This window comes from Mustela nigripes, chromosome 11 (assembly GCF_022355385.1).
Source record: "Mustela nigripes isolate SB6536 chromosome 11, MUSNIG.SB6536, whole genome shotgun sequence".
NCBI lineage: Eukaryota > Metazoa > Chordata > Mammalia > Carnivora > Mustelidae > Mustela > Mustela nigripes.
The window spans coordinates 7,648,710-7,664,306 of NC_081567.1; the positions used below are offsets into that span (position 1 = coordinate 7,648,710).

Genomic DNA, 15,597 nt, shown 5'->3' on the forward strand with positions numbered 1-15,597 from the left:
AACGGACAGACAGGGGCGTAGTACGGACCAGCATCCTCAGTTCTCCCATCAGAGATCACGGCGTTCCCCATACGGCCAGGAACCCTTCACGAAACTCAGCTTTCCCTCGGGCTGGCTGTTCCACCCTCCGTCCTGTCTTCTCCAGCTCATCCCGCAAAGCCGACTCCCCCCTAGAGCCGCCCTCCGCAACTCAGTCCTGAGGCCCTCCAGCTCTCGGGGAAGCAGAGGCCTTCATTCCCAGAGGGAGAAAGGGCTCCGCAAAGGAAAGAGGTGGTGCAGCCGGATTAAGGCTTGTTGGGATGAGAATTCAGGGTTCCGATCCCCACAGTCCTGGAGGATGAAGGCGGTTCATTCCCGGACCAGCTCAGCCCCCCAGAGCTGGAGGGCGAGCTCTGTAGAAATCCGATTCTACAACATCATGGTGGGAGAGAAGGAGCTTTTATTGGAGCAGTACAGAGAGGCAGTAGGTATAGCTCTCAGTGCCCTGGGGGGAGGGGCTCAGGGCTGGGGGGAGGGGAGGGGGGGCAGCAAGTGCTAGATGAAGGTGAGGTGAGTAGAAGCGGGGACCCCGCAGCTTTCCTTGTGGTCCTCAAAGAGTTGCTCCAGAGCCTCCATAAAAAGCATGTGATAATGGTCCACTTCCTCCTCGGTGGGGTCCAGGCGCTGGGGCACTGGGATGGGGCGGCCCACTGCAGGGAGAGGGGAGACAGAGGTCGGAGGTGGGGGAGGTCCTGCTGCCCGCGCAGCGGACAGCAGTTTTCTTGCCCGGAGAGGGGTACTCACCCACGGTGGTGATGGGCCTGGCGAAGGGGAGCAGGCCCCAGGAGTTGGCCGAGAAGAGCCCCTGGCCCCAGAAGATGCAAGGAGAAAAGCCCATGATCCTCTTAAAGGTGATCTGACACAGATACTGCCAGGAATTTGTGGCAAAGGCCTTAAATTTGAAGATGTCATTCTCCCCAAAGGAGTACACAGGTACCAGGGAGGCTCTGGGAAGGGGCAGAGAGAGAGAGAGAGAGAGAGAGAGGAGGGTGGTCAGGCCCGCGGCTTTTGGAGAGAATCACAAGTCCCTCTCCACACCTCTGGATTCCAATGGCCAAGGCCATTTCAAGCAGATGACCAAGATCTGCAGAGAAGGGACTCATGGTTCTTGAGAAATGAGTGTGTACTGGGCCTTCCTATGTTGACCCTTGAACAACATGGGGTAAGGGGCACTGACCCCCACCCCCAAAATCCTCATATAACTTAATACTCCCCCCAAACTTAACCCCTATAGCATGTCCAATAACATAAATAGTCAATTAAGACATAATTTGTGTATGTACTATATACTGTATTCTTATACTAAAGTAAGCTGGGGGGCCTCTGGGTGGCTCAGTCAGTGAGGCATCTGCATTGGGCTCAGGTCATGATCCTAGGGTCCAGAGATCGAATCCCAGGTCCAGCTCTGCACTCAGCAGGGAGTCTGCTTAAGATTCTCTCTCCCTCTGCCCCTCCCCCAGCTCATGCTCTTACCCACCCCCACCCCCCGCCTTCAAATAAATACAATCTTAAAAAAATCATCAGGGAGTGCCGGGGGGGCTCAGTTGGCTGAGCGGCTAACCCTCGGTTTTGGCTTAGGTCATGATCTCAGGGTCTTGGAACTGAAACCCAAGTTGGATTCTGCAGTCAGGGTGGTATCTGTTTGAGGGTCTCTGCCCCTCCCTCTGCTCCCCTCCCTCATGCCTCTCTCTCTCTCTTTCTCTCAAATAAATGCATCAAATCTCTAAAAAATGAAAATCATCAGGAAGAGAAAATACATTTACAGTACTATATTGTAAAAAAAAAAAAATCCATGTATAAGGGACTGGTGCTGTTCAAACCCATGTTGTTTAAGGGTCAACTGTATACATTTTGTCCTTGAGCCTTTGCAACTACAGCAACTCCTACAACTCCTAGCACAGTAGTGTTAGTCCTATCCCACGGGCAGAGATACATGTCCAGGGTCTTGCCTTTGAGGCAGTGTCAGAAAGGGCTTTGAACTCAGGATTTTGGAGCACAAGGTCCTACTACTTATGCTATGATCCTGCCTCTCTCTCTCTCTCTCTTTTAGATTTTATTTATTTATTTGAGAGAGAGAGAATGAGAGCCAGCGAGCCCAGGAGGCGGAGGGTCAGAGGGAGAAGCAGACCCCCCTCCCCCCCCCGCCAAGCAGGGAGCCCAATGCGGGACCACGACCTGAGCCAAAGGCAGTCACGCAACCAACCAAGCCCCCCACACTCCCCCTGCTCCTGACTCCTTCGGACGGCCCTCTGCCACTGTCTCTGCTGCCAGAAGCCTGGCAGAAGTGGTCATGGTGCTTGGCACAGAGAAAGTGCCCAAGTGTTGATGCGTGCCAGAGGGCACAGAGTGGGCTCTGGGGACACAGAGGCCCAACTACAGGGACCAGGATGGGTGGGGACAAAAGAGTGTGGACCCCCAGACACAATGTCAAGTTCTGACCTCCAGCAGCAGCCCCGGGCTGGGCGCCTGTACCCCACTCACCCGTGCCTCAGTGCCAGGCGCACAAAGCCTTTGCGATTGCGGAGAATGAGGCAGTGCTTCCCCGGGACGGCATACAGGGACTCCTGGGCACCCCCAACCATAATGATGACAGCCTGCCCACGCTGGGGCTGTGACAGGATAAAGTCCAGGCTCTGCCGGCTCACAGGACGCAGTCCTGCACAGGAGAGGAGGTGGGGAGCCGTCACCACCCCCTCCCAGGCTGCCTGGCCCTCAGCTGCCCTTTAGTGAGCCTCACACCCCATTCCCTCCAAACCTGCCATCCCCGTGCCCATGTCAGTGTGACCTAGAGTGCCTTTCCTTGCAAGGATGAGGGTCATTTGCTCTGGAGCTCTTCACTGATGCCCGCTGTGAAGCAGGCCAATGTTCAGGCTGGGTCCCTGCACTGGGTGCCTGGGAGGCAGTCGGGGGTGGGGGCGGGGGTGGGGGTGGGAGTGGGGGTTGGGAGGGAATGGCTGCCTCCTCCTGCTCAGCTCCAGGCTCACCATAGGACATGAGGTATTCACGATAGACGGGAAGGTGGAAGAGGACGCCCAGCCCTGTCATTGAGGTCTGAATCCCGGGGAACTTCTTGGAGAAGCCGGTGACGTCGGTGGAGAAATTGCAGAAGGCTCCCACGCACATGATCCCGTGTGGGTGGACACTCAGCACATAGTTGCGGTCAGGGGGCAACTCTGCGGTTTTCACCAGCTTCAGGGCGGGGGTGGTGGTGAGGGGATGCAGAGAAACAGGTATGGAGGAGGGACACCGGCTGAAAAGAGCTGCCCTCCGCCCTGCCCGACTTCAGAGTCCAAGGTCCTCGAATGCGGTGGGCAGCACAGAGAGCCTACTGTGCAACGCCACTCTGCACCGCCCACCCCGTCTGAGGTTAGGGAGCCCAGGGTGCACAGGCAGGGGTGAGTAAGTGTGGGGGATTGGGAGAGGGAGGAGGAAGAGAGTGGATGACCCGGTACCTTGACAGGATAATAATCCCTGACATGTCTCCACATGGCCAAGTTCCTTATCCACTCAAAGCGCCTTCCACCTTGGGGCAGAGAGATGCGTGGCAGGAACCCCTGGACGGCCCCCTGCCACTGTCTTTGCTTCCTGGGCACAGGTCCTGCAGTGCTTACCTTGCTTGGGTGTGTCCCAGTCCAGGCAGAGCCACACCAGGTACAGAACAGAGACCCACCAGAAGGACGTGAAGAGGAGGAAGAAAATGAGAAGAGAGAAGAACGGCCCTGGGGGAAAGATGAGAAAGATGAGTGCGTTAGCTTTTGAAGAATCATTCCATGCCACCTGCTCTCTCCTACCCCTCACAGATGGCAGATGTGCCCCCAGCCATGGCCCTGACCTCTGGCCGCCTCCTTCTTCCTTTGTCCTCCGGGGCACAAGCGAGTGGAGCCCCAGGCTTTCTCCCTGATGCCCCTCCTCCCCTTGGGGACCCCAGAGCACCAGCCTCTCACCCAGGAAGAGGAAAGTGAGCACGTATTGGTAGGCGCCCACTACTTCTAGCCACTGTTTCTGCACGGACTTCATGGTGGGGCCACGGCTGGTCTGTGCAGATGCCTGTCGCAGTCGCTGCCCTCTGCCAACGGGGGCTCCAGGACCCCGAGCACAATCGAGGAAGGTTTGGGCGCTGCAGGAAGTCTTTCTTGCCGGAGGGACCAAACCCTCGGGGCCTCCCGGTGCTGCGGGTCTGTTGCGTGTGTGTGGAGAGGGAGATCCCTGGATCCGGAGCGCAAGAAGCCTCCAGAATGATCTTTGAACTGACAGTGTTAGTCGGTTTGGGCTGGCCCCTGGCCGCTGGGCGGAGCTGGGAGGTTGCAGGGAATGCATATGCATAGGCGGTTCCGGGACTGATGTGGGGAGGAGGCTCCGAAGAAGTCGGAAAGCCCATCCACCGGGTCCCAGCCGCTGGCCTGGGCAAGAAGCCCGGCTGAGACTGTGGGATCTCCAGGGCGACCGGGCAGGCCCCCGCTGCCGGGTGGTCAAGATCACCCGGAGGCACGGCCGCGTACAAACACGCACACACCGCAGCTCTGTTCCCACGTTTAATTTCCCTGCCCGCACGCAGCCGAGGCGAGCACCGCGGGGGTCGAGGGTCGGGCCGCGCGCCTAGGTGAGGAGGGGGTGCGGGTGGGTCGCGATGCCGGAGCGCGCCTCGTGTGCTTCGAGCCCCTGCGGGAGCCGCTCCACGTCGAGCTCGTGCAGCGTCCACCTGCGCCCCGCTGGGCCGCGCGCTTCGCTGCACGGGGTCCGCCCCCCCACCCCCGGCGGGCAGAACGGGACGCCCGAGGGGCGGTGGTTGGGATCCCCAGCCGGCGCCCTTCCTGCCCAGCCGTTCAGGCCCTGGGCGGTTGCCAAAGAGGGCGAGGCCGGCGTGGCCAAGGCGTAGCCAGCAGCCAGGGACCTTCACCGCCCCGCGCCTCCTGCGCGCTCCGCAGCCACGATCCCGGAGGGTTCGGGAACTGCTGGAAGCACTCGTCGTCCCCGAAAGAGAGGACAGGCACCAGGCCTGCCCTCGAGGGTAGCCCGCGAGCGTCCCGCCGGGCCACTGCGGCATCCTCACCCGTGTTCCAGGGCCAATTCGACAAAGCCCTTCTGATTCCGGATCTGCAAATCGGCTCGCTGCTGGGTTTTGCCTCCAGCGCTTCCAGGGCACCTCCCACGGCGAGGACCGTCACCTGGCCGCCCCCAGGCTGGGACAACAGATAGGCTGCGCCGGCCTTGTCTTAGGACTCCAAACCTGGGGAAGGGGACAAGGGCCCAGATGCCTGGGTCTTTGAGAAAAGAGGGAGGAGGGCACCGTGCAGGTAGAGAGGGGACCAGAGAGGGGGGGGGGGGGGTGACACAGCAGGGACTGGGGGAATCTCCCCTCTTCTCATCACTGCAGGGGAAGAGGGGGCGGCGGAACCGACGAGGCAGCATGAGGAGGTGTGGCGGGAGGCGGGGGGGGGGGGGGGGCAGGCTGGAGAAGCCGGTGGCCTCCCTGCGGATGCTGCTGAACGCCCTGGTAAAGGACCCGGGCCCCCTGGGAGTGGAAGCCAAAGAGAAAGTTGCGAGAGGGATCAGTTCTGGGGTTTTAACCAGCTGGGGCCCCCACTCTGGCCAGATTAGACTCTGGGGGCAGAGGTGGTAACCAGAGAAGAGCCTATTCCAAAGCCTCCCCCCCCACACCACCACCCCACGACCCCCGGTCTCCTCTCCTCCCCCCACAGCACACCATTCTTGGATGGCCTCACTGACACAGGGAAGTAATCTCAGAAATGTCTCCAGATGGCCCAGCTATGGCCCCAGGGAGAGGGGTGGCCTCCTGCCCATGGTGTGTTCCTGTCTCTAGAGCCAGACCAGGTAGAGGGTGGCTAGGATCCAGGCTTGGCTTAGAAGAGCAAGGGGCGACAGGGCCAGGCACACCTGGGCTGGAGGATGAAGTGGGGGTTACTCAGGGCCCAGGCATTTCGTTCCCAGTTACCCGCCTCTGCCCCCGCATCCCTGTTCCATGGTTTCAGGCCCTCCCGCCCAGGCTAATTCCTTCCCATTCCTTCATTGGGCTCCGGAGAGCCCTGTCCTGCTTCCCTCCTGGTAATAGGGAAGCAGAGTGCAAGGTGCTAAGCCTCACTGAGCCCCAAGAAGGAGAAGACCTGTTGAAGGACAGCAACCAGTCAAGGAGCCCAGAGGAGGTGGCTGGAGGGGGCCGGCATACTGTGGAGGGACATCCCATAGGGGCCACTATGAGTTCTTTTGTGGAGGGGTTCTTAAGTACACTCCTTGTGGTCCAACACACTGGCCCTGACCCTTGGCCCTGGTTCAGCTCCTGTGTCCACCCCTGCTTGCTGGCCTGAACCTTGCACCCTCGTGAGCCCTGGCAAGAAAGGGTTAACCACTACTGAGCTCACAGAGTTGTGACCAATGGGACCAAACAGAAATGCCCAGGGGTGTGGCCAGAAACCTGAGAGCCAGGGTATGTGGGCAGGACCTTGGGCCTGGGGGGGAGGGGGGGTGTGGCTTTGAGGAGCTTGCTGGCAGAGGTCTGGGAAAGTGGGGTATCATCAGGGTGGTGTGTGCCATGAATGGCAGGGCTCCCCACATGACTGAGAGCATCTAGACACCCCTTTAGTTGCCACAGTCCAGCCCCTAAGGACTCTGTGGGAGACATTCCAGAAAGAAGGGCTTTTTGGAAAGGGCCAGTGATGGGCCAGCCCAAAAGAGCACACCCTCCATGTGGGCAGGGACCAGTCCTCACATGGCCAGGGTCCTCCCCAACACTGGCCAGGGCTGTGGAACTGGCACCGTCTTGGTTCCCTCTCTGGGTGGGGAAATGCCACTTGTGGGTCATAGGACACACGTTGAGCAAGCCACTGTTCAAACTGGCACACCCTTTCTGCCTGTCCCCTGCTTGTGCCCCCCCCCCCCCACTCCCCGCCTGGAGGTATTTTCTCCTGTCCCTGCTCAACCCACTTCCATCCACAGGGAGACCGGGTGAGACACACTAAAAAGTCTGGCCAGAGAGATGATCAGTCCGCTCGGCAGGGGGACTGGCCCTACCTGTCAGGAAGGCCGGTTTCACCGGGGGGTTTTCCTGGGAGTCCAGGCAATAGGAAGGAAGGGCTGGGTGGCAGGTAAGGTGTTCGAGGCTAGAAATGCCCAAGGACCCGCAAATATTTGGTTTTCAAAAGGCGGTCCGTAGGGCTTCTCCAGGGGTCTTGCTTGCTTGGCAAGGGCTTGATGGGTGCCCCCCAGAGGCTGGAAGACATAAGCTCTCAGGAGGTCTCGCCTCTTTTGAAGGCTACTTCCCATTCCCCTCTTCCAGGAAGCTTTCTTGGGATGATCTTCCAAGCCTTCCCTTTTTCTGATCTTTCCTACCCAAAAGCTTGGGTCCCATAAGCCTCCCGTGTCTTCCCTTGAAACGCATGCTTGCCTTGGCATTGTCCCCAAAGCCCAGCCCTGGGGATCTCCCACCCCCACACTTCACGCAAGGAAGAAAATGCCCTCAAGTGACGAAGCTCAAGAGCTTTAGAGAAGAGGTTGCAGGGGTGGTGGGGGTGGTGCTGAGGTCTTTGGGCCTGGCCCTTCTCAGGCTTCCCCACCCACGCCCCAGTCAACACAGGGGAGTTAGAGATGGCATCCGGGGAAGCTTCTCGGTTCTCACACTGCTCCACAATCTGCTTCTGCCTCCTTTTTTCCTCTCTGTTCTTTTTCTTTGGAGTAACTAACTCCAGGTCTCCCCTCTGCTCTGGGGGCAGGAAGGATTCGGGGTCAGTAGCGAGGGGAAAGACAGACACGGACTCAAGAGTTACAAATCCTCCTTTATTGGGAGGGAGGCTGAGAAACAATAATTTATTGTATGGGGAGCCCCCAGAAGTCTTCTCCCCATGAACGTTTGGGGAACGAGGGGTGGGGCAAGGGGGCTCCCAGGAGCTTCCTGAGAGGGCTGTGTGTTGGGGGGGGCACATTCAGTCCCAGGCACACCCAGCATCCACTCAGGAAGGGAGGCGCCAGACACAACCCCCGCTCCAAGGCTGTCGGGTGGGGGGGGCGCGCACGTGCGGAAAGGCACAATGGTAGGGAGAGTGTGGCAGAGTGGTTGAATGTCAGGGGTCGACAAAGGACACCATGATATAGCGGGTGCCCCGAGTCGTGGGCAGCCCCTCATGGTAGTGGGTGAGGCGGCCGGGGTGCAGGAGCCCCCAGCCCTTCCGTGGGGACGAGACTATGCAGTCATAACGCAGGAAGCGACAGCCACCTCCCTGCAAGAGGACAGGAGATTGGAGGTGGACAGTGAGCGGACAGGGTGCCAGGGGTCAGGCCGCCACAGGGGGGGGGGGGGAGGTGAGAGGCAGGCACAGGAGCTTGGAGGGTTGGCACACAAGGGAGGCACAGGAGGGACAGGCACACAGCCCGGAAGAGGCCCAGGAGATGGCACCTGCGAAGGAACTGGACATGGGAAGAGGGCAGGCCGCGGGGCAGGGCGGGTGACAGAAGGGGGTGTGGGGGTCCTCGGGGGTGGGGGGCAGGCCAGCAAGGTCCCCGGGGCTCACGTGAGCGCGTGCACGTGTGTGGAGGAGCCCTGCTGGTGTCCTGACGCGGGCGGGCGCTAGGGGCTCACCTCATAATCCAGGCCCTTGTGGTTGAGGGCCACGTTGAGGGTGAAGGTGGACGAGTCGTGATGGGGCCGCAGAGAGGGCTGCTCGTCCGGCCGGTAGCGGACCACGAAGTTCATCACCGCCCGGGTCTGTGGGGACACGAGAGAGGACACCGGAAGGATGGCCGCGAGGTCCTGGGGGCCTTCCGAGGAGGGTGGCAGGGGTAGGGCCGCAGGGGTCTCACTGCTAACTGGTGGGACCCCTTCCCACAGGGCTCCGGGTGCTACAGGGGCTGAAGGGGCGCCGTGTGGAGACTTCCAGCAAGGACCGGGCTGTGTGGGGTCGGCAGGGGCGGCGGCCCACCTTGGTGTGGTAGCCTGGGAACAGGCTCTCTGTCATGGGTCCCACGTACGTCCTCAGCAGCTGTAGCCACTCGTCCTCATAGCCCACCTGCTTCATGTGGATGTCCACGGTGGGCACGTTCTCGTAACCTCCGGCCAGCCTCGAGTCCTGCGGGCGGCGGGCACTGAGCCCCGACAGGGCCACGCCAGCCTCCCCCCTCCTCTCGCTCTCAGCCCTGAAAGCTTGCGTGACCTGTGTCTGGGAGCCTCGACCGTTTAGCCTGACCACCCCTACTGGCCCTGAAGATGTCACCTCTTCCGTGAAGCCCCTCGGTCCCCCCACGTCTGGGCCAAGGGCCCCTCCGGTGACTCCCGCAGTGTCTACGCTGCCCGTCATAGCCTTCAGGAGCTGAGACTGTGACGGACGCTAGAAGCTGAAGCGCACAAGGGCAGGGCGTGACCAAGTGTGGCTCAACATGTCACACCCCCTAGGTCAGTGGCCAGCGTCTGGGACCTGCCAGCACTGGGTAAGGAGTTCCTAAACGAATGCATGCACACAGGCACGCAGTTGTGCCCCCTGTGGGTCCCCCCCACCTCTCCTCCCCTCCCCCGGGGTCCCCTTCTCCGGGCACCCCCCCCCTCCCCTGCCCCGGCCCCTCTCACCTCATGCCGGCCCCCTGACCACTGGCCGTAGTGCTCCATTTCCTCCACCAGCTCGTCGCACATCTGCTCGGACAGCAGCGGGAACCAGTACACGTCTGGGCACGGCTGAGGACGGGCAGGGGACGAACAATGGGGCCGGGGGACCCTTGCAGACCTCTCGGGAGGAGACAGGCAGCCAACCCAGGGGGGCGAAAGCCGCAGCAGAAAGGGAAGCCAGGAGTTGGGAGAAGCTGGGGGCACGGGGATCAGAGCACGGGGATGGGCCGGGAAAGGCGGGGCCGGAGAAGGTAGGAGCGGCGCAGGGAGCCCGGTGCAGACGGCGGGGGCATGCCAGAGTCCCAGGTGGGCCTTCTTTACAAAACTGTCACTTCACCCACAACACCAATAGGCCCAACAGATAAGAGAGAATCGCTCTGATGAGTGGCGGGGTGGGGAGCCGAAGGCCTTTCTGCTTGGCCTTTGCCTCTGTCTGCCCGAGGGCAGTCGGTTTGGGAAGCACCCATCCACCCAGCAGCAGCGGACTCAGGGCGGTGTCCACCGGGGCAGTCGGGGTCCTGCTTGGGGCTCACCTGCTCCACAAGTCCCTCCCCTTCGAGGGCCCGGCTGTAGTTCTCATGAATGTACTGTTCCTTCCAGTCCTGCGGGAGAAGGGGGTGGGGTGCGCACCTTGACGTGTGCCCACTTCACTCCCACCGAGGGACCCCCAGGGCCACGACCGTGACGGCCTCTCCCCAGGCAGGAGCAGGACCTGGGAGTGAGCGTGTGTGTGCACCCATGCCTGTGCCCTCCTGTAGCCAAGGGCACGTCCCACGATCTGAGCAAGACGGCTGGCACTTACCAGGGGGTTGTCGAAGATCTGCCAGAGATCAGGGTGCAGATGGTCGGTGTCGTACCGGGAAGTGGCCAGGAGGCGGCCGAATTCGTGCTGATTGCTCAGGTGGAGAAAGATGCCCTGGAGTGGGGCAGGGGGAGGGGGTGAGGAGACACCGGTGGCTTCTGGCCAGCACCCCGCCTTCGGGCACGCAGGCCGCACTCACCTTGTCCCGCAGGCTCTTACAGAAGGCCATGTCGAGGTCAGTGTCGCTGCCCGAGAACACCTCCCTCTGGGGCAGCTCTGTCCTCAGGGTCTCACCACGGATCACGTATGCCTGGGATATATAGGGCACATTCCACACGCCCCTGGAGGCACCCACACGGGGGTCAGTGAGGTGGGGGACCCTTCCCCAAGGCTGCCCAGGTCAACCCCAGAGCCCCTTCCCTTGGGGCACCCCACTCTCCGAGCTGGAAGGTCCACCGGCTTCCCGGTCACAACACCTCAGGCCGGCTGCCCCGTGAGCCCGGCCCCAAAGCTGGGGCCGTTTGCGACGGGTGAGGCTTTGGGGGAGTGTGCAGGGGTGTGTGGGCCCCGACGGATGGGAGGGGCCTTGGCAGGACTCACACTCGCTTCCGCTGTACCAGCTCTACGTAGTCCTCCGAGCGTGCATAGTACTCGTCGGGGCTCAGGGCTCCCCAGAAGTTGGACCACAGCTTCCCGTGACGGGACAGCATGGGCGCTATCACCTTCCTGCGGACAGGCGGAGCGGAGGGCCGGGCACAGGTGAGCCCCGGGTCCCAGGACGGAGGGGGGACAGGGACTTCCTGGGGACTCTCTGGGGACCCTCTGGCTGAGCCGGGCAAGCGACCTGTTCTCTTCGATGAGGATGCGCAGGGTCTGCTGGTTGGTGAGGACGGCGTCGGCATCTAGGCTGAAGTAGAATTCGCACTCCGGGTCCTGCCGACAAGTGTCCCTGGAGGGGCCAGGTCGGTGAGCAGAGGGGTAAAACGGAAGCGGGTGGGGGAGGAGGAAGGACTGTGTGGGGGGTGGGAGAAACCCCCCACTACCCGCTGACGAGGGGAAGAAGAAAGTGGGTAGAAACATCAGCAAGAGAACAGAAGGAAGACTATGGGGGGAGGCTTTGGCTCCCCGCACTGCCACTCATTAGAGTGATTCTCTCTTGTCTCTTGGGCCTATTGGTGTAGGGGGGTGGTGTGCATGCTTCCCCAGGACCCCGAGGTTCTCCTGGTTGCGAAGGTGCCCCCGTGAAGGCTGAGCACAGGCTGCACAGTGTGTGGACGGGAAAGGGCGGGTGCGGTGGCCGGCAGACCCCCTTGGCTCTCACCCGTGCTCCCCGCCCAGTGCTCACTCACATGGCTATGTCCCTGGCCTCGCCTGGCGTCAGGGCCTCCTCTGGCCCCACCAGCTTCACAGCTGAGAAGTGGTCCTGGAGCTGGGGCCAGGAGTCTGCGATGTGGGGCTCATGGTACACCTCCTGGAGAAGCGGGGGGTAGAGAGGGCAGAGAAGATGGGGTCTGAGGGAGAGGAGGGGGCAGGTGGTAAGCAGGAAGGGAGCAGGAAGGAGTCTGGGTGGGCGGGAGTTCCAATCCAGGCAGGGGCAAAGCCCCTCGGGAGGGCGCACAAGGGAGAAGCCGCCTGCAGGGGTGTCTCACGTTGTTATGCAGGAAGAGGGTGATCCTGTCCGGGGGATAGTCCAGGAGCAGCAGCCGCTGCAGGAAGCGGGGCAGGAACGGGGTAGGTTGTTCCACAAACACAGCCAGAAGCACCCGGGGGGGAGGCTAGAAGGTACAAGATGGTGCTCAGAGGAGAGCCCGGGCCCCCACACCGGTGTGTCCTCCACCACCCTGGCAGGCTGGGAGTCCCCAGGAGCTCCGGCCTGTGCCCTCAGCACACTCTCCCTGCACCCCTCCTCACCTGCCCCCCCCGGGAGTGTCCTCCGGTCCCGGCCGCAGAACCCACAGCCTCCCTGGGGGGTCCAGCCGTTAGGGACATAGTTTCCCAGGTAATTCAGCTGGAGCTGTTGGGAGAGGCAGTGAGAGCAGGAAGCAAAGGGGTCCAGCAGCGGAGCTGGGGACGGTCAGGTGGACGGACAGGGGACAGGGCAGGGAGGGGAGAGATGGACACTCAGAACCTCTCCCAGTACCTCTGCCGCTGGGGCTGGGGAGGACTGGCTGCTTGGAAGGGCTGGAGGTACGCAGGGGTGGGGGCTAGGTCTGACGGGGGCAGGGGGGGGGGGCTGAGGGTATGAACCACTGGAGCACCTTAGTGGGACCGTTCCCATGGACCACGACAGGAAGTGTGTCATAGGCCACATTCCGGATACGCACACGGTTCCGATCAAACTTTAAAACCACCTCATCTGGGGAAGAAAAGCCCAGCTTTATACTCTTTTCCTCTCAAAGCTGCCAAGCAACAGATGCTTCTAAATATGGAGGGGGGGCGGGGAGCCCAGCTGCTCTAGAGAGAGGATGGACTGTGGCTCCAGGGGCGTGGGGGGAGCAGCCACTGTCTCTCTCCTGAGGGTACTGACCAGACTCCGGCCACCGTGGGGAGCACCACCCTCCTCCCTGGGTGACCCGGGCAAGTCACCTTCACAAAGGCAGTTTCCTCCCCTGTAACGGGTGGTAACCATAGGTCCTCCTTTCGTAGGGCTGTGGTATTAAATAAAATCACAGAAGCGGTGCCCTTTCTCCTCACCTAAAGCCCCATTGAGGTTCTGAAAGATCCGGGATTTATGATCCAGATTGAGGCTGAGTTTCTCCTGGATGGGATGAAATGGGGTGGGCCATCATTACCCACTCTTTCTAGAACCTCCCTAAAGCCCTAGCCCCCTCATCTCCCCTTCAGGCTGCACCCAGAGCCACAGGTGGCCGCCCTCCACCATCCCTCCCTACCCTGAGCCCCGGGTCCAGGTAGAGTCGTGTATAGAACAGCTGGTCGTCGTCATCGTCTTTGTACTTCCACTGGCGGACGACTTGGTGGATGGTGGGGGCAAAGCCAATGAATCCTGTAGGGGTGGGCGGGCGCTGACCCCAAGACTCTCAGAGTCCCAGGGACCCATCCCCACTCCCTCTCTAGGCTGGGGGCCCCTGGAATGCTCCAGGCCCCAGCACCCCCCCCCCCACGCTCCATGCCCTAGTACCCCCACTCCCATGCCTTGGGCACTCTGCCACTCACCACCAGAGTTGAGGAAGCGCTTCCCCGTGCCCACCTCAGGGTACTGCTCTGCCAGCCCCCACTCGGGCCAGCAGAAGCCCTCCGCAGAGAAGAGCAGGCGGCTGCCGGTCTGGACAAACTTCTTCAGCAGCTCCGAGGGGCTGCCAGCCAGAATCACGTCGTAACTGGGTGAGGAAGACTGGGTGTGAGCGGGGCAACCACGGGAACCTCGGCTCCTTACCCCCTCCTCCTGCTTGCCCCCACCCCCTCCCCGTCAGCGGCCCCTTTACCTGTCCACAAACATGATGACCATGTCCTCCCGGTCTGCGTATTTCTCCATCTCCTTCTTGAGCCACCTGACCTTCTGTCCTCCACCAACTGTTCGGGCCACATCACCCCCTCGCCACTCCTCTCCCAAGCCCAGGGTCTGGGGGGGGGGGGAGACCCGCCAAGCCAGGGAGGGACTCAGTCGGCCAGAGGGGCCCTCCTGACCAGGCTCACCGCCGGGCCCCAAGCATGCAGCTCTCAGCCCACTCCTCGCGCCCCTCCTCCCCTCCTAAGGACCAGCAGGCTTTCCTCTCCTCACCCGCACTGTGTAGTTGAAGAACTCCGCGGACCGCAGGAAACGCCGGTATCCTTCCGTCTCGGCTGTGGCCACCGTGATCACCAGCAGCTTCTCTGTCACCAGCCGGGAATTGGCGCTCGGGACCCACTCACCCAGCTCACCCCCCGCCCCCCGCAACGCGCTCCGCTCACCGCAGACCCCCTTGCCCTCCCTCCGACGCTGCTCCTGTCCTGTTTTTTTCCGATTCCCTCTTAAACTCTTCCCAACCTGGGAAACTTTGGTGTCCGTGGAGAGCTGGATGGGAGTAACACCCAGGAATTCGGTGTCAGTTCACAGGCGAGGCTGGAAATCCCAGCCCAGGGTGGGCAGTGGGCGAGGGGCCGCGTGGTTCACCCTGTGCAGGGCGCACGGCGTGGAGAGGCCGGCCACCCCCTCCCGGCCTTGACCCTTCCCCGGCGCCGCGGGCAGGCACGCCAACCCGGCGCCCGCTCGGCTCGGCGCTCCCGGGGTTCTCACCTGGGTTGACCGGGTCGCTGCCCCGCGGACGGTCGGAGGCCGAGGTTGCAGGAGGCGGCGGCAGCAGCAGCAGCAGCAGGAGCCCCGGCAGGAGCCGGAGTCCCGGGCCGGAGGAGGCCATGGCGTGGGAGCGGGCGGAGACCGCACAGCGGCTCTCAGGGCGCTGGGGCAGTGCGCCCGGATCCCAACTCCGGGGAGGGGCTCTGGGAAGAGGGACCGGGGCTGCCGTGCGGCCAGCCGCGAGGAGGAGCAGGGCTGGGGCGCCGCCCTGGAAAAAAGGCGTAGCCCGAGGCTACTGAAAACTCGAGAAGCCGGCGCCGCGGACAAGGGGAGGATTGTACCCGGGCGTGAGCGCGCGGGTGGCGCGGAACCAGCAGAGGGGGCGCCCGGCCGCGGAGCGGGGGAGGGGCGGGGGCTCGGGCCGGCGATCCGGAGCCGAGGACTGAGGTGAGAGGCAGGCCGGCCCAGTGCCTCCCGACACACGAGGAAACTGAAACCCGGAGAGGGGAAGTGACCCCCTGCAGGTCGGGCGGGATGCGGAGGCGGGTCTTTGCCGCAGCCCAGCCCGGAGCCGTGGGGCGGAAGGCTGGGAGAGCACGGCGGTGGGAGCGCGGGGAGCTTGGGCGAGCGGAGGAGCCGTCGGCAAGGAGGGAGAAGGTCCAGCAGTCTGCGGCCCCAGGGGCAATGGGGGTTGAGCTTTCGGCAGAGGGTCCCGGGGGGCCTCTCGGATTGCCCACTCAAGCCTGCCCACTTTCTTCGGTAGTCCAGCCCATCATCTCTACCGCCCCCAGGAGAAGCTCCAGGGGTTGCCTTTGCGATGATGGCATCTTCAGAAGAACCGAAGGAAAATGACATTTCTCAAAAGACCACTGGCATCGCCTCTTTAAAGTGATACATTTCGGGGAGTCCCACAAAATA

The 15,597-nt window shown here is 62.2% G+C and overlaps 2 protein-coding genes across 2 annotated transcripts; both read right to left on the reverse strand.

Moving 5' to 3' along the window:
• Positions 1–430: 430 nt before the first annotated feature.
• On the reverse strand, positions 431–4,575 carry MOGAT3 (monoacylglycerol O-acyltransferase 3). The gene is made up of 7 exons (XM_059415926.1): positions 3,984–4,575; positions 3,651–3,758; positions 3,492–3,562; positions 3,024–3,228; positions 2,521–2,695; positions 784–986; positions 431–689 (listed from the first exon to the last, which is right to left on the reverse strand). The coding sequence occupies exons 1-7, from the start codon at positions 4,360–4,362 to the stop codon at positions 535–537; spliced, it is 1,296 nt and encodes a 431-aa protein (XP_059271909.1). The 5' UTR covers positions 4,363–4,575; the 3' UTR covers positions 431–534.
• Positions 4,576–7,806: 3,231 nt separating this feature from the next.
• PLOD3 (procollagen-lysine,2-oxoglutarate 5-dioxygenase 3) lies at positions 7,807–15,230 on the reverse strand. Its single transcript, XM_059414606.1, has 19 exons — positions 14,680–15,230; positions 14,185–14,276; positions 13,889–14,025; positions 13,620–13,783; positions 13,337–13,449; positions 13,140–13,203; positions 12,704–12,801; positions 12,361–12,459; positions 12,095–12,220; positions 11,795–11,916; positions 11,290–11,394; positions 11,046–11,171; positions 10,645–10,786; positions 10,446–10,559; positions 10,177–10,245; positions 9,608–9,712; positions 8,967–9,113; positions 8,627–8,752; positions 7,807–8,267 (listed from the first exon to the last, which is right to left on the reverse strand). Exons 1-19 carry the CDS (start codon positions 14,798–14,800, stop codon positions 8,112–8,114), a joined length of 2,226 nt encoding a protein of 741 aa, XP_059270589.1. The 5' UTR covers positions 14,801–15,230; the 3' UTR covers positions 7,807–8,111.
• Positions 15,231–15,597: the final 367 nt, after the last annotated feature.

Excerpts from the sequence above, each read along its gene's own strand:
- PLOD3 (XM_059414606.1), bottom strand. The coding sequence starts at position 14,800 with ATGGCCTCCTCCGGCCCGGGACTCCGGCTCCTGCCGGGGCTCCTGCTG. Across the intron at positions 12,802-13,139 it reads GAACCTCAATGGGGCTTTAG|ATGAGGTGGTTTTAAAGTTT; the intron begins GTGAGGAGAAAG and ends TTTCTTCCCCAG. Across the intron at positions 9,713-10,176 it reads GGGAGGGACTTGTGGAGCAG|CCGTGCCCAGACGTGTACTG; the intron begins GTGAGCCCCAAG and ends GCCCGTCCTCAG.
- MOGAT3 (XM_059415926.1), bottom strand. The coding sequence starts at position 4,362 with ATGCATATGCATTCCCTGCAACCTCCCAGCTCCGCCCAGCGGCCAGGG. Across the intron at positions 3,759-3,983 it reads GCTCACTTTCCTCTTCCTGG|GGCCGTTCTTCTCTCTTCTC; the intron begins GTGAGAGGCTGG and ends TCTTTCCCCCAG. Across the intron at positions 3,563-3,650 it reads CTGGGACACACCCAAGCAAG|GTGGAAGGCGCTTTGAGTGG; the intron begins GTAAGCACTGCA and ends CTCTGCCCCAAG.